Here is a 24,313-nt window from a genome sequence, read left to right as displayed (position 1 = left end):
TGAAAGACTCGTGCGCGGCCGGGAATGACTTGAGGCTCTCCAGGACAGCCGGCCGGCGTGAACCGCTAGATCAGGGTGCTTCGCGTGCGTTGGGAGGGGGGTTAAATGATAGTTAAAAACCAGACACTCCCATGTGTGCAGAGAAATAATTCTGTGGGGGTTTGAGTGAGGCGTTTGGAGTCGTGAGTGTCATCACCATAGCCTCGATAACTTGAGCTTCGACCGTTTCAACCTCTCATCAGGGGGGCAAGAGGATGAATCTGAAAACCAGGCGGCGAGCGTATCATACGTTGCGACTGTGAGACAAGGTAAAAAATTGTTATACCAGCGCGAGGAGGAAATTGGCAGGTTGTGGAATTGTTTTTGCCCCAAACGCAGATGCTTGCAAGCGATGCCGAGGCGGGCTGGAGAGGTTTGCGTTGCTTGGAACAGCGGACACCAAGATCAAGACTGGGAGTGGGAGGGCTTCTGTGTGGCTACCGACTTGGCAGATACACAGACAGTCGCCTACGGACTGGAGAGACATGAAGGAAATGGAAGTTGATACAGCATCATCGATCGTTGATCGTTGGTAGGTTGGTAATATGGGCGCTAGTTTGAGATAATCCATGCCGGGGGCCGGTCTGAGTCGTACCAGCTTCCTAGGTACCAAGGTACATCAGATATTTGCCATTTCTACGTGAGGCATGTGGGCGAAACTGCATGGGGGATTTGAGAAGCGAGAACACCTACACGTGCCGAAGCGAAGAGAAATGCATGGATTTGGTAGGCCGTCTAGAAGATGAAGAGAAACTCTGCTTTTCACTTTGGTGCCAATTGTACGATTTGAGTCTCTTTTATTTCTTCTCTTCCGCCGAGGCACATCCCGTCTCTGAAAAGGCCATGCATGAGGTGAGAAGCCCAACATATACGTAGGTGTGGTGTACCTACTAGGTAGGTAGGCCAAACTAATCTAGGCACAGTACCTACCTAGGTAGGCACCTTAGGTACCCACCTCCGCCTACCTACCCCGGGGCTACATACCTGTACTGTAGGTACCTCTATGTATCTGCCTGAGCGCTTGCCTGTCTGCCGGCCCGCCAGCTCTTCACTTGCTCTCCGGTGACATGACCATGACCATGACCATGACCATGACCATGCAAACACCAGCCGGCGTGTATGGCGGCGCCTGACTTGCTATCTGACATTGACATCCTTTCCCCAGATCTCAGCTATCTGGATTGCTACTTACCTACCAACTTGGGAGCTTCTCCTGGGGGTTTGATATTGTTGCACCCTGGTGGCACCGTCTCCTTGCTGACAACGGCAGCGCCTCGACTGCCGATCTCCTGCACACCCTCTAGCTGGGCTTGCCTTGCCTTGCCTGGTCTTGTCTTGTCTACCGATCTTCCTCCTCCGGACTCTGAGTACAGGTAGCGGCCCAGAGGTTGCTACAGCTTCACCTATTCATTCATCTTCAAGACTAATCATATCATATCCTCGCTTTTACACGACTTCACTGTGGTTCGCACCCTGTCCCGCCCTCGCAACGAATAGGCGTACGTTCCCCGCCACCTGTGGCCCTCATGACCGAGCCGAGACTGGTGACAACCAACGACACCCGCGATTCAACTACCTGACAGGTGCCGCGCCAGTCGAGAAGCTTGTATTGCAGCGTTCCGACCTCAATAACATCATCTCCGCTGACGCATCCCGCACAACCCGCGCATCCCCCTTCCTCCCGACTTTCTGCATACGATCGTACCGTCATGTCCCAGCGGACTGTGGAGACCGCCATGGCCGGGGCGGCTGAGTTCGGACGATACGGCCGCCGCATCGTCAAGCTCATCTGGGATCCTGAACCCACGAACGACCCTTCTGTAAACCTGCCTGTCTGGTGCTTAGGATGCTCCTATACGCACGAATCTGGGAGCCCCAGGACGTTGCCTACACCCAAAGATACCTCCGAAACTCTCCACGACGATGCCACCAAGACGTCCGACCCCATCCCCACACTCGCCCCCGACACCCCGCCCGAGTCAGTCTCCAGCAGCTTTTCCTCGTCGTTGGCATACGATGACCTTGGCCAGGATGGCGGCTGGCCTCCTGCTTTTCTCGACGACTTCGAATCCCGGATATGGATGACGTACCGTTCGGGCTTCGAGATAATTCCCAAGTCAACCGACCCCAAAGCCACATATGCCCTTTCTTTTGCCATGCGGCTCAAGACGCTCGGCGATCAAAGCGGCTTTTCTTCTGATAGCGGTTGGGGTTGTATGATTAGGTCCGGCCAGAGCCTGCTTGCAAATGCCCTGTCCGCTTGCTACCTGGGACGCGGTAAGTCAGACATCACATCCGCTCATATATATATAGCGGCGGCTGACCATTTTTGGTAAGATTGGAGGAGAGGCACGGGAGACGATGAAGAGCGTCGTCTATTGTCCCTCTTTGCTGATGACCCGCGGGCTCCGTATTCCATCCACAATTTTGTTAGACATGGGGCTGTGGCATGTGGTAAGTATCCTGGAGAGTGGTTTGGCCCTTCTGCCACAGCTCGATGCATATCGTGAGTTCTGCCTGCTACCACAGTGCCGCAGCCACTAACATCCATCAGTGCCCTTGCCAACGAGAACGAGACCTCACTGCGAGTATATTCTACAGGGGACCTCCCAGATGTGTATGAAGACAGCTTCATGGCCGTGGCTATGCCAGATGGGGAAACTTTTCATCCTACCCTGATTCTAGTTGGCACGAGGCTGGGCATTGACAAGATCAATCAGGTGTATTGGGAATCACTCACGTCTACGCTACAGATGCCACAGTCCGTAGGCATTGCCGGGTAAGCCTTTCTTCTTTTTATTCTTGTCTTGTTTCCATGATCACCGGGGACGTGCACTGATCTCGCGATATAGTGGTCGTCCATCTTCCTCACACTACTTTGTCGGTGCCCAGCGGTCCGTCGGCGAGCATGATCAGGGTTCGTATCTGTTCTATCTAGATCCTCACCACACTCGACCTGCCCTTCCCTACTACGAGAATGTCGAGAAGTACACAGCAGAGGACATCGATTCCTGCCACACCAGGAGGCTCCGGCGGCTACATATCCGAGAAATGGACCCGAGTATGTTGATTGGATTTCTGATAAGGGACGAGGAAGATTGGGAAATGTGGAAGAGCGCCGTTAAATACGTGCAGGGGAAGGCTATCATAACTGTTACTGACCACGATCCCGCACGGGGGATGGCTTCGGAGCGGGAGGAGGCTATCGATGAAGTTGAGACACTAAGTGACGATGGCGATACAATCCTGGATGCATGATTGCGGCTTAGCATACTGGCATGGGACCGTGGCGTTTTGGAGGGCTCTGCTTTGACCGATGATAGGAATACCTGGGCATGTGATGATTTATTCTGGACGGCAACTTTAGCCAAGCATGGCGATGGTCGTACGAAATCGGCCCTGGGCAATTAGATAGTGCTAGAGAAGCACTCCTAAGAGTGCTCAATGGTGGATTGCATGTTGCAGGGTATGCGTCCAACAACTTAAATTCAGCACGATAATTCGTCATCGGCGTTTGCATCACACCCACAAATACGTTTGCGCTTATTATACAGGGATATGCATGTCGAGCAGTCGAACTTTCATTTTTTGGACTTTTTGCCGCCCTTGGTGCTGCGCTGGACGACCTGGGGCTGCGCGTGTCCCTCCTCTCGGATATGCTTGAACAGCTTGGTCTTAGACTCAAATTGAGCCAAACAAATACCACAGGTATGCTAGAGGTTCCGTTAGAGATTATCGGTATGCAGTATAGGGCTGAACCATACCGAGGCATCCTCCACCTGAGCGGCCTGTCTAGCAGCCTTCTTTTCCCTCTTTGCCTTTGCCTTGCCTACCTTTTTAACAGACGCCAATTCGTCAAGGGTGGCCTCAGCCATATGTGATTCAAGATCACCATCTGTAGCAGGTGAATCAACTTGAGACCCGGGACTTGCCGTGAGAATGCGATTTTCGATGACACTTCTGGGCGCATAGTCCTCGTCTATCGATTCTTCTTCAGAAGGGCTCCCCGAACCGTCGACGGTTGTTTCAGCGTTGCCATTCATAATACTTTCAGGGGCAGATGTTTCTGGTCTCTTTGCGCCACCACTGATCCCAGGCTCCGGAGGAGGATCATCGTCCGCCGGTCCCGGGCTAGTCTGGTGGTCCAGATCAAATGCCATGTTTTCCTTCTTCATCTGTCGGCGAAGCTCTTGAACAGCTTTTAAATGCTTCTTGCTCTTCTCGTGTGCCTCAAATTGCTTCTCACTTTTGAAAGTCTTGTTACACACGACACACTCTATGTGCTCAACCTCCGACTCTTCCTCGGTTGAGGCGAATTCGTCATTGGCGTCTGCATCATGTCTAGATTGAGCCCAATCCGGCACAAAGGCTTCGGCAATCTTTTCTTGGTGTGCGGCCCGTGACCTGGCAGCTTGGGCGGCTGCAGAATCCCTGAGGATCTTCTGTCGGTCTGCCTCGGATTGCGTATTGGGGATGTATCGGGGATCGCGCTTCTTCACAAAGGCTACGAGGGACCTGACTGCGTCGTTGAAGTCGCGGATGGCGTCATCACGGTATTTTTTGTTTTCCTTCTCCATGAGGCGGCGGACCCGGCGATCTGGAGCATCCGACAGTCGGTACTTGTCTTTCCAGCTGAACGACTTCTTGGTAGAAAAGTTGGACCAGGCATTATAGAAGGGGCGCGCCACGGACTCATAGCTGTCGTCGGCCGACCCAAAGGGTGGGTATTCTACGGGTTCCGTGCCCTGCCAGTCGCACGCGGCGGCTTCTTCGGTGGCCAACTGGCCGAAGGTGATGTCGAGACTCCCAAAGAACCCGGTAGGCGTGTCATTGAAGGGTACGCTCGAGTTGAAGCGCCCTATGAGCGTCATGATCTCCTCCGTTGTGGTCAGGCGCACGTTATAGTGCTGCTGCGGGGCGTCATCGGCGTCGACATCTCCACGGAGGACAGCATCGCGATGGGAGTCATACCAGGCCCTCTCTTGCGGATCAGATAGTATCTCGTATGCAGTTTGGACCTCAGCAAACTTCCTCGTCGCATTTTCGACATCGTTGATGTTTCGGTCAGGGTGGAGTTCAAGAGCTTTTCTTTTGTAGGCTCTCCGAATGCTGGAAAGGAGGCGAAGCCAGTCTAGGTTAGCAGAGTGTGCCAAAATGTGACAAGAGGCGGTTATTCGGGACTGACTCCTCGTCGGCGGCGTGGCTGTCGACACCTAGGACTTCGTAGTAGCAAGTCTTGCGCGGGACAGCATCTCCCGCGGTCGCGGAACCCTCCGAGGACTGTTGCGCGCCCATGGTGAAGGATCACCAGACACAGGTCTCCTTTGAAGAGTATCGCATACGCTCCAAGTGGGCTTTGAGATGCTCAGGGGCCTGGGTCAATAGCCGTTGCACCAAGAATTGATCAGACGAGACGAGGGTAAAGACCGTGTCATGATATGTCTCGGGAAGCCTCGAGAGTCAAGAGCATGACCCGTGGCCAAAAGGAGAGTGCGTCTAGAAGCGACCGGGCAGTAGCATTCAGGTTGTTGTAGGCATCACGGGCCTCTGACAGACATCTCGGCTGAGAAATAGGTATTCTTTGGTGTTTAAGGTACTGGTACGGACAATTTCTACCTTCTCTCTTAACATTTATGGTGGGGTGTTGCCGCGGGGTTGGCCCATGTGGCGCTGGAGCCACAGCGCTCTCACTCCAACCTTTACAGGGATTAGCTCCCACTGACGCAAGAGCGGCGACAATCACATGACTGTTCTAGACTCGACTCGACTGGGATGCCTTTACTGAAAATCGACATCAACTCTACTGATCCCTTGCCAGGGACATAATTAAGTCGTCACATATTGACGCCTGGGAACGCGTTGGCTTCCGTGAACAAGAGAGTGCGTCTAGAGTCTACCTAGGTAGACTGGGTTGACCGGCGGCGTGGACTGAGGTAGCTAGAAGGCTACAAATACTCAACGCTGGATATTCACCCCCTTCTCCGCTCTGCCTCAACCGATTCACCATCGATGCTGTCGTGCGTTGCCATGCATGACGCCGCCGCTCCCAGCAACTTCCCTTGTAACTACCACCAAAACGCCACGAGGCCATGGGTGCTATGCGTCTGACAACCATCACCACGCTAACTTGAGAGTTGGAACTTCACTCCCCTGCGCTCCTCGGCCCGCACTTCAAAGACAACTGCCTCGTCACTGGACTCGATGAAGTTTGCCCACGAGTTTAAGGAGGCGCTGAGCCGCGAGGGTATGTCCTGCTCATCTACCCACTCCACCCACCATCTTTACCATCATCTGTATATGCAGGCGGATCACTCACATCTGCCACTAGGGTATCCCACTCGTTGGCTTGATTCGGCTATCCCCTATAGTCAGCTTAAGAAGTGCCTTAAGAAGGTCCAGCGGGAACTTCGTGAACTTGGCCTAGATCCAGAAACCCTCCAGCAGCTCCTGGCTGCTCATGCCCTTTCATCTGAGGGTGATCCAGTCCCCGTGGCGAAATACAACCTGGACGGTGAGTAATGGCGACCCTACGTTGCCGTCCCGGCCGCTGACGCTTCTCCTCCTAGCCGATAAATCCAAAGTCTTACGCCCACGGCTGTCTATCTTCGTTCAACTGAAAGATGGCGAGATCGTGCAGGCCTCGCTTTCGCCGGCGTCCAAATCATTTCTTCAGAAGCTGACTGCTGTGCAAACCTCTTCGGACCAACCAGGCTCTATCCTCAAAAGCCCTATTGACCTGCTCGAGGAACCTGAGTAAGTTCTAGCACCCTTTCCTCTCCCCACTACCGGCGCAGATGGCTATCCTGTGGGTGGACGTACCTGCTTAGTCTTGTCATTCCTGAGGCGGCCTCCCTGACTCTGCCTTTCTATCTTCAAACTGCTGACAGCACAGACAAATTCCATCTGACCATGAGGACACTGCCACCTCAGCCCATCGTTACCAGCGGGTCGAAGTCCCTCTGGTTTTTGACGCCGAGTTTTTCGACATTCTGCAAAACGATGTGAACAACCTCGATGCGTTGCAGCAGGAGGAGCAGGAAAGCCTAAGAAAGGAGGTCGCAACTCTTGGTCACGAAGTGTCGGCCGTGACGAAGCCGTCTCGTTATTCCAAAAACGACATCTCGCGCTGGCGGGAGTTATTCGAGCTGTACCTGGACGCACAGGTCTTCTTCTCGACCCACGAGCGTGATCACGGTGCCAGAAAGAGTGATGTTGCCCTGCGTCAGCTCATGTGGTTCCAGAATCAGGTCAAGGATCGCAAGCTAGTGGAACATTTCAAGCTTCCTGCTAGCCGGGACGCTTACGCTAGATTCCTGGAATTGAACGCGGCTCTGCTGCGAAATCTCAAGTTCCAAGAGATCAACAAGACAGCAATCAAGAAGATCTTGAAAAGTTCGTATCCCTTTGACGTTCGCTGTTTAAAAGCTAACATATCACTCAGAATTTGATAAACGCACTGCTTTAGGCGTATCGTCGTCTTTCCCAGCCGCCATTAACAGTCGCAGCTTCATGGCAGAGGGCGTCGCCAAGGAGATCTGCTCACAGGTTTCCCAGGAGGTCGTCTCCGTCGTGCCTCGGTTGGACGATTACATCTGCCCTGTCTGTATGAGCATTGCATGGCTCCCGGTGCGCCTGAAATGCCAGCATGTCTTTTGCGTCCGTTGTGTAATCAAGATGCAGCGGGAGCACAAGCGTCAGTGCCCGCTTTGCCGAGGCGACGTGATCATGCAGGCCGACCTAAGTAAGTAGACATTCTCCTCCATGCCTACCCCCCATATCACATAGCTAATACGTCTGGGGCGGCATAGCAAGCCTTGACAAAGATCTTGAGAAGTTTTTGAGATTATATTTCCGCAAGGAAACGGACGAAAAGCAAAAGGCGAATGAAATAGAGCGTGGTGTTGAACTGTTTGGCGAATCATATAAGCACTCGTCGTGCGGTGTAATGTGAAGCTTGGTCTTCAGCCGTTCTGTGTCTACATGCGAGGCCGGCCTTGGAGTGAAGGAGCGATTTACAGATACATATAATGCCGGCAAAAGAGAACACGGTAATAGACAGTTAATTCATAATTTTATTCTCCAATTTCGCATCAGAGTGCATATATGAGGTACGCCAGTATCTGCCAGATCGAGAAGCAATATTGCTTTACACACTGCTACCCATAGTTTCTGCTCCAGGCAGCCGCTTCATCGTGCAGCTCTTCCGCACGCCCGAGCACTTCGCCTATTTATGTTCCGTTCGTTGTGATCTGGCCTAGTCTTGTGCACACTCCTCTGCGGCGTGCAATGCTGATTTGAAGACAGATATAAGCTGATCCGTCTCCTCAAGACCAACACTGATCCGAAGCAAATCAGGGCTCACTCCCATTCCAGCCGCCCAATCGAGCTCCTGGTAGTGTGCGAGTACCACATACGGGGAAGTCAAAGTAAAATTTGTGCCGAGACTAGGACCCTTGGCCGTCTCGATGGCGTCGTAGAAAGCCATGGCCTGAGCTTTTCGATGAAAGACAACCGAGAGGAGACCACCATAGCCCCCCTGTGGCAGTTTGCAAACATCATAGCTTCGCTTCGACTCGTTATGTTTTGGGTAGTACACTTTCTGCACTGCAGGGTGCGCGAGCAATATCTCGGAAATGGCTTCGGCATTCGCGTTAACTCGCTCGATGCGGCCTGCAAAGTCCCGGCTATTCCTCTCCATGAAGATGACGTCCTCGGCCCAGTAAGTATCCACAAACTCCCTCTGGATAAGAGCTTTCATCTCGGCGTAATACCGACTGTGTGGATTCAGCACGAGGCTACCGCCCATAACATTACAGTCCCCAGAGAAGATTTTGGTGAGGCTGCTGACGACCACATCCGCAAAATGGAGTACGTTGATGTTGGCAAATGTACCGATGGTCTCGTCCACCACGACAGCAAAATCATACTGGTCAGCAAGCTGGCGAATCCGGACAAGGTCGGGACAGGTTAGCAGTGGATTCCCAGGAAATTCGCAGAAGAGACCCAGAAATTTCTCGCCGTTCTGTAGTCGTTTCTCCAGGTCGTCGAGCTCCTCATTTGATGCGTGACCATAGAAAAGACAGCCGGGGCCAAATTTCTGCAAAATCTTCAAGGTGTCGACATAAGGGAAACCAAAGTTGATGCTTTTCATCGACCCACGGACGCCGAGGAGTGTGGCGTGGGCGTTAAAGATGGCATTCATACCACATGGATAGAGGTAGATGTCACCCTCGGAAAGGTTGGCAATGCCCCGGGTGCTGGACTCCAGTGCCGGGAGCGGTGTGGTGGTGAGGTCGACATCACTAGTGAGCGTACCAGCAATTCTCCTCTTGATTGCTGTCCTCGCTCGTTCGACAAACATTATGTCAAGATTCCGGCCGAATCGTTCCTCGAGAAAACGGGTTGATTCGACTACATCTTTGGCGGAGATGCTATTGCCGGCTACGCCTGTTGCAGGGGAATTGGCTGTCTCATCCACGGATAGGGGTCGTTGGTACCGACGAGGACCACGGCATGGCTTTTGCCTGACAGGTGTTGGGGAGGACCGCCTCTCGTCTGGTACCAAGAGGCCGTCATCAAGAAGGCCGTGGCAGAACTCAGCACGCCTACTCGAGACAAAGTCACCCGTGTGCTGCCAGTACTGCTTCGCGAAGGGGAAAGCAGCTGGTGTGCAGAGAACGGCGGATATGGCAGGAGCTATGCCCTTCAGGGGCGCTGCTTCTGGCTTGGAATTGTCAAGGGAGAAATTAATGGCAGAGAGGTGATGCAGAGCATCGCCCGGCGCACGCGTTTTGATGAAGCTTATGCAACGGAGAGCCGACTGTCTTGAAGGGAAGCACATCCCGACCTGCCCAGGCTGTCCATACCTGGTAGCAATTTCCTGGGCCAAGGCAGCTATGCTCTTGTGGATGTAGAACCTTGAAATGGGGGGGTTAGCCTCAGGGGCCAGAGCTGTAGGACAACATGTCTCACCTGGGGTAACCGGTCACCATGCGCCCGAGGACCCATTCCTCCCCTTCCTCATAGCCAATGTTTGACTTCCATGTAGGCAAGGACACGCTCACGGCCTGTTGCGATGTTGTGAGTAAGGACAATCTGCAAAGCACCTACTGTGCATGCGGGCGGATCAAAGTACTTACGTGAGCCGTGTCCGGCGGAATCGACTCGCCGAGCTCAAAAGAAGGCATCTGACGGCCTGGGAGTAGCAAGAGGAATGTCTTGCTTGTGTCAATGTCGATGGGACCAGGGGCTGGCACAAATGAGAAGTCTCTGGGGCAGGCGATAGATACAAGTTGGAGCGTGCGAGTGAGTGAGATGAGTCTTGTCTCTTGAAGAAAGAGGTGGAGACTTGGCTAGTGCGGCGACGGGAGTACTGGAGTACAGACAGAACTTCGATTCAGTATGGGCCGGTAGATACCCAGTCAGACCGGGATGGACTGGATTCTAGTGTAGTCGGCGTAACCCCCACGGCTCACCTCACTAGTAAGGTCTGGTAGGTCAGTCAGTACCTGGGGCAGGTCAATTGGTACTGGCAATCTGCGAGCCCAAGGAAAGAGTAAATGCGAGGCAGGTAATGAGGTTCCAAGGTTGGTGTGGTGTGGTGGGAATTCCAGCATGACTCAATCAATTGGCCGCACTACCCCCCAGAAATCGAATCCATTCTTGGTCATTGTGCCGACTATCGGAGGCAAATTTTTGAAGTGTTTTCCCAGGACTGACAACAAGACTTTCCCGCGCCGAGCGAGGGGGTCCCTGTTTGTCATTGGCTCCTTACCAAGGCAGCTTTCCCCCCCCGCCCCCAGATCCAGAGACCCCGGCCGCCGAAAGCCTGCCCACCCGGGCCGGAGCTCAGTCCCCGACATCACGGGGTTCCGGACTCTGTGGGTAGTACCGGCGCAGTCCCTATTTCCATGTACATGGCACGAACAACACTGCACAATGCCTCAAATTCTCCTCGAGAAGACAACTCCCACCACAATGAGCTACAGTGATCCAGTCAATGTATAATTCACGTATTTGAAATCAAGGCTGCAAACAAGTTTCCTAATTGACACCCAATTACCCCAACAGAGATACCCATGAACATAAGCTAGTCGTTTCATCCATAATCCATTATGCCACCGTAAAAAGCACGAGAGATCGTATAAATTGGCCACCGCGCCGCCTCTTTATGCATCACAGATTGCTCTGCTTCAAGTGTAATAATATTTACCTAGAATTTCTCTCGTTCTGTTCACCGACTTGCTCGTCTGCACCCAATTTGTAAGATTCCGCCGTTCCTATCGAGCTCTATCTCGTGATAGACCAAGCACTTCTTTTCATGCTGTAGACTCTATTTTGCCGAGTCACATCAATCTGTCAAAACCGAGAAGGATGGAAGTCGGAAGAGTTCATTTCTAGTGATAAGGTCTCGAGCTCCTGCGACTTCCCACACAACTGATACTGTCGCTCGGGGCAACACTGTCAGCATCGTCATCCCAGTGCGCATGGCTGCTCCCAACGCCGCTGGGAGGCAGCGGCACATTTCGTGCTGACATGTAACTCCCCGCCCTGCTCAAGCCACGCGCTGCTGGGCTCTGGCTTGGGGAGTTACCGAGAACCTTGACCGTCGTGGTCGTGACCCGGCTGCTGGGTTTGGACCGAGTGACAAGCTGTGAGTGGGATGGTGCAGGCACTGGCATTGGAACCGGTGGTGGCCGGATCGTGCTCGCTGTCCTTTGACTTCGCGCAGAAACGTAGCTCTCTCGGTCCGGAATGTCAAAGGTCGAGCTGCGACGGATAGACGGCGGAGGTGCCGCGCTGTGTTTAGAGCTCGCATAGCTGCGATGGTCGGCGTCGGCGATCATCAGCGGAGCCCGGCTCAAAGGTGCTTCGCTGCGCGTGCGAACAGTGGCGGCATGCGGTGGCCGGTAGCGGGAGGAATGCCGGCTTCTGTGATCGTCGTAGATGTCGTCTACTTCTTTACTTCGAGAAGCGGGCGCCTGGCTGTATCGAGCTATGTAAGAAGGCGCAGGGCGGTGATCCGCCGCCACGGGCGTGTAGTCCTCGGGATAGCGGACCTTCTCAACCGTCCGCTCCACCTCCATGAAGCGACCGCGGCGATCAGGAGAGGGCTCCGGGAAGGTGGACCTTCGCTGGAAGGCAGGGGCTTCAAACTCCTGCAGCGGGGCCCGGGCGCGGTCACTCTTGATCATGCTATATGTCAAGGCGGCACCTGCGGCGGCGCCAGCGGCAGCAACTCCAAGCAGCGTCCCAACGACGGCACCGGTGCTCAGGCCGTTGGAATTTTGGCGGGGGGAAGGGGCAGAAGTTGGCTCGAGCATTGACGTGGTAGTGACGCTCCGGCGCAGGAGGGAGTAGGGCTCGTCATCCGGGTAGCGGCCGGGCCGTCTCGACAGGGCCAGGTTGGATCCCCGGACAGAAGTGGCGGCAGCAGAGGGAGGGACTGAGGATGCAACGTCGTAGTTCCAGTCAAGGATCCTGGTAACCTCGTCGTGAGTGGATTGGGTCTTCCTGACGGTCGAGCCGCCGAAGCGGGATGGGTAGTCTGGGGGTGGCACGTAGACGACCTCCATGATGTTGCCGTCGAAATCGGTGATCTTCGCACGTCTCTCGCCAGCCTCGTCTGCCGAGCCAACGCTGGCTGTGTCGCCAGGTCCTAGGGAGCGACCGGAATGCGGTAGGGCGGCCGGGGTGGAGCTGGCGCTGGCTCTGTGGGCGAAGGCGTGGAAGTCGTCAACGGCGGCAGGAGAGCCAGCGGAGAGGACCAGGCGCGAGGGCTTGAGGTGCCGGGCTGGGGTTGGAGTGACCTGGCGGAGCTCGAGGACGGGGACAGGAGGGAAGGTGGCGGTGCCGAAAGTGACGGAGGCAGAGCCGGCAGAGATGTAGCGGAGCCCGAGAGGCTGTACGACAGCTGAGTAGAAGGAGGTGGAGGAGGCGAGGTGGGAGACCTCGAGGAAGGGAATCATCAGATTGAAGTAGGCCGATTGAGCCTGAGTTCGGGGGTTCTTCCTTTTGCTTCAACGAGAGGAGAACGCCCAGGCTCCGTCCGAATCGAGGCGTGCTAAGGACCTAACGAGGAGGGATAGGATGTGGTGGAGGGGGAGGCTTGCAGAGGCGCCCGCGAAGTCGTGGAGCGGCAGCCTGTAGCGGGGATCACGACAGGGGTCGGTGATGGGTGACGGGTGTGGCAGTGGGTGGTGGATGCCACTGAATGGTGGGTAGCAGGCGGCACTGCACGGGAAGACACAGGCCAGGCAGGGATGGGGCTGCTTGGTGTTGTGTTGCGTTGCGGATCACAGGGGGTGATGGATCACAGCCGCGTGCTCACACGCACACCCGCACACACGCACGCTCGAGAGGGCCGGCCGGGGATGGGGATAGCTGCGAACAGACCACCAGCCCTGGGTTGGGTTCGCCGTAGACAAGTCAAGACTGGAGTAGACTAGACTAGAGGGGGTGAGTGAGTTGTTAGAACTGGACTGGATCGGGGGGCCCAAGACGGCAAAGCCAAACAAAAGTGAATCAGGGCGTGAGGTCAGGCAGGCATAAGTCATATCGGAGAGGAGGTGGAAAAGGAGGTTGAGGATGGATGTGGGCGTATGAATGAGTGAGTGAGTGATGGTGTTGGAATTGAATACACTACCCCACTTGCAAAGTAAGATGTAAACAGTTATGGACTCAGATCAGATGGATTCCCTTTGTAGATAGGGTATGGAGGGACCCTCGTGAGGTAGGTAGGTTGGATTACATGTCTGATCACTTACCGAGAATGATGGAGTAAGGATATGAAATCTATCTCGGAGACGCGGGTATCCCTAGATATCTCGCGCTTTTCTGCTTGGGCGCTTGAGGAGGCTTTGCTGTAGGACGTGTAGACCAGCAACGACCAGCTGGAACCGAGGCGAGCTGGAGCTGGAGCTGGAGTTGGAGTAGGACGAGAGACGATTCATCTACCCTTATCTATGTCTGTCTCTTTCTTCAGGCGCCGTCCGTCGATAGCATGGGATGAAAGCAGGCGAGCGATGGGCTGTTGAGGTGAAGACTGAAAAATGAAGATTGAAAGCTGGAGCGAGCCTCGCTTTTCTGCTACCTCCCACCAGCTTTCTTAGGTAGGTACCTTACGTGGGCGTCCATATATACCTGATCCTTACCCTACTAGGTGCTTTTTGCAGTATGCAGTTGTCTCCTGCTAATCGACTTGCGGATCGCCTCCTCAGCAGTGGGCTGTATCATGTATGTACCGTACCTACCTTAGGCTAGGTACGTCGACCTGATCAATGATCGGGGTCTGGTGTGGTCCACGGAATCCAGTCCAATCCTGATCAGACACGCTCTTAGCCCACCCAAGGTAGAGGTATCTAATTCCACTCCTGCTACGAGGCAAGCTGACGGAAATGCAGGGCAAAGCAGTGGTCATACGTAGGTAGGTAGGCTAGGTATAGAGACCCTGTTGCATCTTGCGTCGTGCTACCTGGCAAGCCTGGCTCCCTGGGTAGCATGCTTAGTTGGCCGTGGATAGTAGCTGGGGGGCCGGGGCCGGTGCGGGGCGTCACAAACGAATGGCGGCGGAGGGCATCTTGAGGCAGGTATGCATACGCACCATTCATGGGGCACCTCATTGCAGTAAGGTCTTCGCAACTCTGCATGATGCAGCATGTCGGATAGTCTAGTCTGCTGCACAGGAGGGCCAACCCGCCTATAGGCAGCTAGAAGAAAGGGAGGCCCTCCTTCGGGCACCGGCAGGCTCTGCGCGCGCGGGGCCAATGCGGCGGTTAGACGGGAGAGAGAGAGAGAGAGACGGGCGAGACCATTGGGACGGAGCGGCGGAGAGGCGGAGAGGAGGCGATCCAATCTCAATCCCAGCCAACGCATTGGTGATCGCTGATCTGTCACGAAAATCTAGAGGAACAAATGGGTGCTTCTTGGACTGACTGACTGCCTGACAGGCCTGGAATGTGAGTGGAAGCCATCTGGGAGGCAGACAACATACCAAGCTTAGAATTACCTAAGGTACCCAGGAAGGTAATGAAGGTGTAGGTGAAAGTTGCGAGGCTTGATACTGCAGATAGATGTGGGGGAGTTGAGATGGCCTCCTGGGCTGCCTCCTTCCTTCCAGTGTCCTCTCCTGCACTATCCACCATCCACTATCCACCAGCCCGCCGTTCTACCTGGCTTGGGCGCGGGCCGCCGCGTAGCCACTCTATGTTATGTCTGCCGGAGTTACTGGCATGATACTGATGGCTGCTAAGACACCTGGGCCAAAGACTAGGAATACAACGCAGTCCTCCTCCCAGGCTCGCCAGGGAATGAATGAAATGAACGAATGGACGAACCAATGCTCACCCAGGGCGGGGCCCCCAACACGTCCCGTCGTTGATGCTACTGCTGGACTTCAGTGGGCCAGGGGGATGGATGCATCGATTGATCACCCTGACTCACCAGAGCGGAATTCACAGACCACAGGCAGGCGGTCGGCCTCTGTCTTCGACTCCTACACACAGGTACCTGAACATTCAACTGACACAAGGGTCTGGTTAGGCCTCCGTCTCCCACCACGTGAGGCATGTCAGCCCGGGCGGTTCTGGTGGATGGATCACGCTGTCCCACCGACCTCCACGCAGGAAGTAAGTTGGCATGTATAAAGTATTGTGCTGTGCTGTGCTGTGTTGCGTTCATGTAATGCAGCTGCACATTAAGGCAGATTCCCTGCAATTGTGGCAGCCATGGATCTAAATTCACGTACGAGTAACATAGTTTAGGCCAAGAGTGAATCGTCATATGGCTCTTACTGGCCGGGGAGCCAATCACCCATTCATTTCAACTAATCAATTAGTCAGTCAGTAAATCTATCCAGGTCCGCCGGGAGAAGACCAGCAGACCGGTCGGGGTGTTGCAACTTGCCAGCAGTGCTGGGTGAGCTGAGGCAACTGATGGCCGAATGAATGGGTAGATGTATGCATGCAGACGAGGGATGTATGCGCGTGGGATGCCGGCTGCTGCCCAACGTCTAACAAAGGCCCGGGTCCCGGCTATCCAAGTGAGCCAAGGCTTCGAATGAGAGGGCAAGAAAGGAAGATCTAGCTTGACAAGTCACTTCACGCAGCCCCTCCCGTCGCCTCCCGCTGACCTAAACCTGTGCACGATGATGTAAAAAGGTCGGTCGGACACCAAGCGCATCGCAAGGCATACAGCCCGCTTCCGATACACATCACCTGCGACCAGCATGATCGATCTGTCCACCTCTCGGCCTCCAGGCAAGTAGTAGTAGTAGTCCAACCAGACTCGGTGGTCTTGCCATTAGGTGCAATGGCTTGCCCCCAGACGTGTGTTAGTCCTAGTGTCAGGTCTGGCTAGGCATCTGAGAGGTACGGTGGCTCAACAAGAAGTCGACTACCCAGGGCAACTAGGGTAGGCAGAGTAATGTGGGTTGGATAACGTGTGCTACTGCACCTCGTCGCTACATATCACGTCATAGCGAATCGGTAGGTAAAGGAGTCTCATTAACAATTGACAGACATTCCTCTGTGACGACAGAACCCGATGGAAAACTATGAACAAGTCGACGCTGGCATACTTTCTGTTTGAGGGGTCTGGGGGATCCCAGGCTTGGAATTGTGAAATGGGACTGAATACGTCTCTATGCGAATCACGGAACCCTTCTGCATCTCCAGCGGAAGCTTGAATGCTTCCAAAGCAAATAGCCATTCGAGCTACAATTGCTCTTAGTGGGTGCGTCTGGGTGTTTGTTGAACTATTTATATCATTCATGATAGATCCTGTTCGAAAGCGATCCTGAATATGTCCGTTGTTGCGGAGATGCAAATATTCTGCAGTCCAATGAAAGTTATTCCTCGACTGAAGGCCACAACGAAATGTGTGATGTTCGGCAACCTGAATACCCCTTTGTACAACCCCATACCCATAAAACGACCGCCTCGATCGAGCCACCGGATTGCTGCTATTAGTACCAAATAGGTCGAACGTTGCTGAGATATGAGCGTGTCGGACACCTACAAGCATAAGCTGGTGGAGTGTAATTCCCCATTGATGGAGCCTTGGCTGACAAGTTGGACCATCGATAGAGGACGGAAATTTGTCCCAGCCACGTGGCCCACACGTACATCAACCACTTGAGGAGCAGGGGACACGGGGATAGGGGGTTGTGAGCCAAGTTGAAGTGGCTCATAGCAGACGACGAAAGCGTCTTGGGGGATCCGTTGTTGAACGCCCATGGTTTTGTTGCAAAACAGGAACAGCGCAAGTTCAGACGACCCAAGTACGGGGAGTCACAGGCAGCCACCAGCGATGTTGTATCACCGGCACCGCCTGCAGCCCCGTCTTATACCTTTAAAAAAATTCAGTGGATGCCATATCGTGTAGCTCCTCTGAAGTGCCTGAAGCTGATCCCTAGATATCCTCCTGCGTCTGTGTGGCCGTACCAGATGCCCTGAAGTAGAACTCCGCCCTACAGGATATCCCAAGCATCCTCTGCGGCGTGACAAAATTTGCTGCAAGCAACGCTCGCCGAGAGGCTGTAATTGCTGATGGATATCTTCTCGTCGACATAGCCATCGGCAAAGTTGTCTGGACCCTTGGCCATAGCACCGACGAACACACAAATGCTCTCATCGGTGTCCAGCGTGTCAACGTATTCCCGTACACGTACTACTGGGGCGTCAAAGCTGAGCGTTACCTTTCGGCACTTGGGTGGAAGATGGTCTGTGATGGGATTCTGGATGACACGCAAGAGCTTTTCCTGGGAATTAGTAGAGCGAATGGAAAGCCGGTGAAGTAGCTGGACCATGAGACCGGCGAAGCGCTTAAAGGTACGCGGTATGCGGACGGAGGGCGATACTTCAATCAAGACTCCTTTCGCGGTGTGGATATAAATCTGCAACCTGCCTGCCTTGTTCACAGGCGAATCGAGCAGGGTAAGGAGGCACTATAGGGGATGGGTTACCTGGTCAGCATGTTGAATGCAGACACACACGCATGATGAGTTGAGGGAAGTAATGTCGAACCTGGTGAGTGATATCTGGCCGAGCGTCGCTAATATCTCGGTTCATCTTTCGCATGACACCAATGTGCTCATCGCTATTCAAGAGCGAGTACTTTTCCTCGCGTTGTATGCCCATGCGTCCAGGTCCGCCATGGGAAGCCTTGTAGGTCTCGAGGCTGGCATGTGAGAGGACGACAATCAGTCGCTTGGTATCCTTGTCTGTGGGTGCGATGGGGAGGTGTTGCTCAGCTACAAGCTGGGGCAGAGCTGGCGGAGGAAGCGATTGGGTTCCTGTTCGTGGGATCAGCACTCACTCATCGCGCGGCAGAAACGGGCGGGAGAGCTATGTCCAGGAGAACTGGGATCACTTACGTGGCCTCTTCTTGCCAACTCGCTGCTCAGGTGACGACATTCTTTTTTTCCCCTTTTAGGCAAGGAACTGGACCACACTGGGGAGGCGCAACGAAATGAAGTCAAGAACAGCGACACTTTTCGTATGGAGAGGGTGTTTGTGTCGGGGATGGGGGATAAGAAGGAAATGAACAATAGGAGGATGATCGAAGGGGAGGAGAGGAAAAAAAAAAAAGGGAAGGGTTGCGCTGCGGGGCTTACCAGTTAACGTTGCCGTTTTCCCGTCTAACAAAACGAGGTGTAACTCAGGTGCAATTGATGTTAGGGAGTTATATAACAACCCCGCAGACAGCACTAAAAAAAACCCATAAGCGCCGAACTAAGCAGGTGGCCGCTATTTGACCCAGAGTAGACCTACGCAGTACCTAGCTCGCACTTACTGTTGCGGAAGGTAACGATGCAGAATTCGGCTCCGATACCGTAGCGAGAAATACCTCTGGCGGACAGGCAATCTGATCCTGATCCGATGTGTACTGGCTGGCGCTATTGCTAACCAATGTATCCATCATGTCATCTCTGGTCAATCCCTAGTGGTTGATCGCGGCCACAGCCCGCTTATACGATTAAAGGAAAGGAGGCGTTGGAAAGGCCTTGATGTGAAAATACTGGCTCGGGAGGCAGGCAGGCTCGCGAGATCCTCGTACGACGAACTCGAGGCTACTACCCAACGATAGGTAGTCTAAGATACCAACCCCAGGGTAGCTACCCGATGGTTTGAAGAATGTAAGCTACTTCCATGCGTTTATGGGTCTGCGGTAATCGTTCGCAAATTATCCACCACGTTCAGGTCGCGTAGCGCGGGTCTGGACTGATGATGGAGCAAATTAGCAGCTGACTTGATCGCATCAAGAAATTACCCCTTCTTCCCCTTTCTTCTGGCGGTGAGAGTCAGAACGCGCAATAGGATTGGCAGGCACACTTTGGCAGTGCTGGGAGAGTAGAAATGGTAGGCTTCCGTTTCTTGCGAGGCTCACCAGTAGCATGCGGCCTCAATCTTATCTCTGTTCCTGTGTACCTCTTCTTCGTGCGGAGACGTGTACATCTAAACTTGACAACCAGGCCTGCCGGCAAGGGTGGGAAGCCCCGAGAGTGCCTTCGACCGATGGGTAGAGACCCGGCGGTCCCATCGGGCTGCCGGGCGACCCGCTCCGGACTCTCCACTCTGGGTCGGCTCCGATTGATTACGGTCTTCTTGTCCAGTCTCTCCTGTAGACCAAGCAGCCCCCGATCCTGCCTCTTGCAATGGTCCTGCATTGGGTCACATCTTACGGGGAACTCAAGAAAGACATTGTGGAAGAACGGTTGTTTGCGATGGCCAATTATGGGCAATCCAGCTTCCTCTCCGGGGGCACAACTCCCCGTCGTCAATCACGACTTTGTAAGTGTGGGCCGAGAGCTGGAGCCGTTACTGGAAACGTATGTACTCATTGTAATAAACGAGAACAGGAAACATGGGATGCCAAGCCGAGCGATTGCTGTCAGTTGGCAACATGGCAATTCTCCCATCCCAAATAGTCGTCTGTTCTGATCGACGAGGTGAAACGTCGCAGACGCGGCGCCCCTGGCTGCTGCCCGCTCGCCATCGATGGTACTGCACTGTAATAACAGGGTAGACGATGTGCATGGCTGTGGCAGTATGTAACAGTTCATACTGGGTTAAGCACTGACAACTACCGTAGAGGCGACTCGGAGATGTAGGTACACCATGCAGCAATTGTAGGGAGTGGAGTCTCGGTCTTCCTCTCTCTGACCCGGCGACCCATTCGAGAGTGTCCTGCTGGCCGTCACAGCTGACACACGAGCATAGAAGATGATGCAGGATGTCGCTTGCCGAGCACGGGATCAACCACACCCTGCCAAATTGTCAGCCCACTCCTGGTCTCCCAGACGGTGCTTGTGCCACTCTCGACCCTGAAAGCTGCGAGATCTATCTGCAGGGGATGGATGTATCATCTGCACTACACCGTTGTTCAAAAAGCTTAGCATGCGCAAGCCCAGCGTACCCGCCCCTGTCATAGATTGTTTGAGGCTTGGCATGACATACGAACATGGACGTGGCCCGAGTGGCAATAGAACTGGCTGCGCAAGTCGAGAGGCGCGAGGTGGGCTGCTCTTGAGGAGCTTTGAGCCTGGCTTCACACGAACTTCCCTACCTCCTTTCCCTATCGAGGCTCGTCAGTTGTGCGTTCAAACGCGGTCCTGGCTCGGTTCAACCGAGTTTAGCGCCATGGATGTGCTATGTGATGTGACGCATTCGTCATCACCTAATGCATCGTCCTGTACGATATGGACGGGGTGTCGATATCACTTCGCAGAGTATGGTTTAACCGTAGATCTAGCGTGTTTCGCCAAGACAAGTGATATCCCAGTACACTCTACCAGTATGTTGAAGAACCCGCAAAGGATCTCAGACAATCCTTGAGGCCATGCGCTCTTGGCTGATTTAGAGTTAATACAGCGGTTCCTTCGCAGGATCCTGTGCATTCCGAACGTGATGACGGGATCAGGTCTCCACCAGCGCCTCGCTTGACTGAAGAATCAGGGAAGGGCATTGAAATTTCAGCAGAGACCTTGGGGGTAAGGCTCAAATTCGAGATACCTGATCACAAGGGCTGGCACCGATGGGTAGATTCGTACCCTAGTAGCCAAGTACCATGTTGTAATGATACTCCTCGGAACTGAGCTGTTTTCTTGCGAAAGCCGACTCATGACTGTTACGTGAAAGATGTTTATGAACCGCTTAAACGCCCAATTTCTGTTGTAACTAGGCAGGCAGGTTTCTAATTCGCTATTATGCTTATATAATCGAACCGGCTATCAACTTGTCTTTCTCCAACATTTTTATTACACTGGGGCTAGAAGCTGCGCACATGGTTAACGAGATCGCACGGCTCCATGCCAATGCTGGGTATCCTGACGCATGTCTCTAACACGGTCTGTTTCGGTCGCATATAGCCACCTGGTCTCGACGCGGGGATAATCTATGTCAAATCCCCCAACAATTGTGGGGTCTCAGTTCAGATGACAGATCCGAGTAATCGAATATCGCCTGGCACATACGGCTTCCGGGGGCCGAAACATCCTCGTGTACTGTCCTCACAGGCGGCAGCGAGAGATTTGCCTGGACTTCATCAATCCAAGCTCTCTTCTGAAGAGTTTGACCTCAAGAATCCTTGTGTCCGTAACATGCAGGTGTGGTCTCTAAACCTCTAGAATTCGGATGATCACAGTAGCTGCCTTCTTGCGATGGAGGATAGGTTTTTGTATGGGCTTCCCCCAGCCTGTAAAGGATGATACAGCCCGCCCGATACGGAGATTGGTCCAATGCGGCTACCTCCCTCTTATTCAGCGGTACGCTGATACATGGTTGTTTTGCAAAGAACCTAAGGACGTTCTGAACGGCGCGGTATAGATCCTCTTGTGCCCATCCTTGTCACCCGCATCGGCTTTTGTGCTTGGCACGGCACCTCGTCTGAATTCAACGCTTTAGTCAGGGGACGGCCAGATGAGCCAATGACATGCTAAAAACTACCGATACGCTTAAACTAGACCCGGACGTTTCGGTTGTTTATGTGAGTTGAGGTGACAGCGGCGGATCTCCCAAAGGTCTTGGCTCTGCGACAAGGCCGTCCTCATATCCAGTTTCAACACACCAATGCGGCCACGGGATCTCCATTTCCTCCTCCCTGAGCAACTTACAGCACCCGTCCACCCAAGATCTTCATCACATCTCTCCCTTTCATTATGCCGTGTCCCGCCAAGAGGATAAGTAGTCCTCATGGCCGCCCTCCCACGCCAAGATAGTCTGTTAGCCCACCTACCACTTCATATATCGCTTGTCTGTTTCTCTTCCGCGGCTCGCTTCTCTTCTTCCTCCCTGGGCCATTCCCTTCGTTTCTTTCATTTCTTCTCTTCGGTCTTGCCAGTCAAGAAGAAGAAGATCACGTTGACCGTGCATCTGTTTATTTAGTTTGCGTATGGTCTCGAGGCCTTACCTTGGTTGGTAGTCGCCGTCTTAGATCGTCACTCTTTTCTCCTTCTTTTCACGCCGTTCGTTCTTTTTGTAGAAAGACAAGATGGTCTCCGGAAAGATCTTCAGCGCTGCGGCCCTGTTCGCCCTGGCGGTGGCCCAGAACAATAACAACAATAATAATCAACAAGGAGCAGACTCAACTCAGCTCCTGCCGAATGCCATCCAGACTGGTTCGTTCTTTGATGGGTCTGAGAGCTTAGGAGCGGAAGATGGTCAGGCGAAATCGGATACTTCGCAGAACAACTTCATCAATCTTTGCGCTGGCCAAACCATCACCAACGGACTACAGATCGTTGATGGATCCTGCAGCCCAACCCGTAAGTGATCATTCTGGCACTCTTTTTGCGGCTTGAGTCATGATATGCGTCCTGACATCAAGAAGCCCAGGGATTTATTCCCGCCAAAGATAAAATGATATCAACTATCATTCTCTTTCCCTCGAACGACCAGACCATTGAGTCAGGCAAGGACTTCACAATTCAGGTGCAAGTGAATGGTTTGCAAGCTGGATCATTTACCAATGCTCAGGCTACCTACTATTCTGCACCGCAAGCTCTCAACGGCGGTGGAAATGTCATTGGCCATACCCATGTCACCGTCCAAGACCTGGGCAACAGCCTGAACCCGAAGACACCACCCGACCCGACTCAATTCGCCTTCTTCAAGGGAATCAATGATGCAGGAAATGGCAATGGTCTCCTTACCGCCGATGTAGTTGGTGGGCTTCCGGAGGGCAACTACCGGATCTGCACCCTTACCTCTGCATCCAACCACCAGCCTGTTATCATGCCTGTAGCACAGCGTGGCTCCCAGGATGACTGCACCAAGTTTGTGGTGAACGGAAACAACAACACCATCAACGCTGCTGCCAACAACGGAGACAAGGGCGAGGCTGCTGCTGCGTTAGCCGCGTCCGCTGTCGACCTCGGCCCAGGCGCCTTGACTGCAACCGCTGCTGGTGCTCAAGCGACTGGTGATGCTAATGCCAACCAGAATCAGGGTCAGGATCAGAACAACGCAGATGCCAACAACCAGAATCAGGGCAATGCGAATGCGAATGCGAACGCAAATAACCAGAACCAGCAGGGCCAGAACCAAGGCAACGCTAATGCAAACGCAAACGCCAATGCAAACAACCAGAACCAAGGCCAGAATCAACAAGCTCAGAATCAGGCTCAAAACCAGCAAGGCCAAAACCAAGGTCAGAACCAGGCCAATGCAAACGCGAACAATCAGAACCCGGCTCAAGACCAAGGCAACGCAAATGCAAACAACCAAAGCAAGAATGCCAATGTACGTTATTCGTCCGTGCTCCCTACAATTCTGTACTGACAGGCCACTCCCGTAGGCGAATCAACAGCAGCAGAACAACCAGCAACGACGCTCGCGGCTCCCTGCGCGCGTCTTTGTGGCGTAAACTCCCAAGTCTGGAACGGCCTTAGGAGCGCCGATGCTCATCCATGAGAATCAAATGGCATGCCTACACGGTAGCATAGGGCCGGATCTCGTGCCAAGCCTACCCGGACCTGTATGTGTACAGCGGCTGCCTAAATAAGCAATCCTAATGGGGACGAGGATCTTAATTGTACATAGTCTTGATAAAGAAAGTGAAATGGGCGAAATCGGAAAGAGTACCTTTCACAATTTCCTACTCGTGAGGTACAATGCTTGGATAGAGCAACGACATCGAGGAGGATGTCAAATGGTCAGCTTAGTTTACCAGGTGTAGATACTCAGGGGCGCCACCGTACTGTCCTGACAGGGCACATGCCGTGTGGCGTGATTGCAATACTTTATCCATCTGAGGCGTTCTGGACCAAAACGGCCAA

General features: G+C 53.7%; 6 protein-coding genes across 6 annotated transcripts; 2 read left to right on the top strand and 4 right to left on the bottom strand.

Moving 5' to 3' along the window:
- Window positions 1-3,620: 3,620 nt before the first annotated feature.
- Window positions 3,621-5,334, bottom strand: UCRPA7_1960 (hypothetical protein; the record flags this gene model as incomplete). Its single annotated transcript, XM_007914538.1, has 3 exons — window positions 3,621-3,752; window positions 3,804-5,148; window positions 5,225-5,334. The coding sequence occupies 3 exons, from the start codon at window positions 5,332-5,334 to the stop codon at window positions 3,621-3,623; spliced, it is 1,587 nt and encodes a 528-aa protein (XP_007912729.1).
- Window positions 5,335-6,240: 906 nt separating this feature from the next.
- Window positions 6,241-7,788, top strand: UCRPA7_1959 (putative ring-14 protein; the record flags this gene model as incomplete). The annotated part of the gene is made up of 5 exons (XM_007914537.1): window positions 6,241-6,283; window positions 6,368-6,550; window positions 6,606-6,792; window positions 6,932-7,431; window positions 7,481-7,788. The coding sequence occupies 5 exons, from the start codon at window positions 6,241-6,243 to the stop codon at window positions 7,786-7,788; spliced, it is 1,221 nt and encodes a 406-aa protein (XP_007912728.1).
- A 505-nt stretch (window positions 7,789-8,293) lies between these two features.
- On the bottom strand, window positions 8,294-10,226 carry UCRPA7_1958 (putative cystathionine gamma-synthase protein; the record flags this gene model as incomplete). The annotated part of the gene is made up of 4 exons (XM_007914536.1): window positions 8,294-9,341; window positions 9,906-9,956; window positions 10,012-10,106; window positions 10,179-10,226. The coding sequence occupies 4 exons, from the start codon at window positions 10,224-10,226 to the stop codon at window positions 8,294-8,296; spliced, it is 1,242 nt and encodes a 413-aa protein (XP_007912727.1).
- A 1,570-nt stretch (window positions 10,227-11,796) lies between these two features.
- Window positions 11,797-13,007, bottom strand: UCRPA7_1957 (putative cystathionine gamma-synthase protein; the record flags this gene model as incomplete). Its single annotated transcript, XM_007914535.1, has 2 exons — window positions 11,797-11,838; window positions 11,997-13,007. The coding sequence occupies 2 exons, from the start codon at window positions 13,005-13,007 to the stop codon at window positions 11,797-11,799; spliced, it is 1,053 nt and encodes a 350-aa protein (XP_007912726.1).
- A 4,499-nt stretch (window positions 13,008-17,506) lies between these two features.
- On the bottom strand, window positions 17,507-18,452 carry UCRPA7_1956 (putative nucleolar essential protein 1 protein; the record flags this gene model as incomplete). Its single annotated transcript, XM_007914534.1, has 3 exons — window positions 17,507-17,983; window positions 18,063-18,331; window positions 18,413-18,452. The coding sequence occupies 3 exons, from the start codon at window positions 18,450-18,452 to the stop codon at window positions 17,507-17,509; spliced, it is 786 nt and encodes a 261-aa protein (XP_007912725.1).
- A 4,443-nt stretch (window positions 18,453-22,895) lies between these two features.
- UCRPA7_1955 (putative ribosomal protein s17 protein) lies at window positions 22,896-23,816 on the top strand (the record flags this gene model as incomplete). Its single annotated transcript, XM_007914533.1, has 1 exon — window positions 22,896-23,816. The coding sequence occupies one exon, from the start codon at window positions 22,896-22,898 to the stop codon at window positions 23,814-23,816; it is 921 nt and encodes a 306-aa protein (XP_007912724.1).
- Window positions 23,817-24,313: the final 497 nt, after the last annotated feature.

This window comes from Phaeoacremonium minimum (genome assembly GCF_000392275.1).
Source record: "Phaeoacremonium minimum UCRPA7 unplaced genomic scaffold PA7_03_scaffold_140, whole genome shotgun sequence".
Classification (NCBI taxonomy): domain Eukaryota; kingdom Fungi; phylum Ascomycota; class Sordariomycetes; order Togniniales; family Togniniaceae; genus Phaeoacremonium; species Phaeoacremonium minimum.
This window is presented reverse-complemented; position numbering and strand designations above follow the sequence as displayed.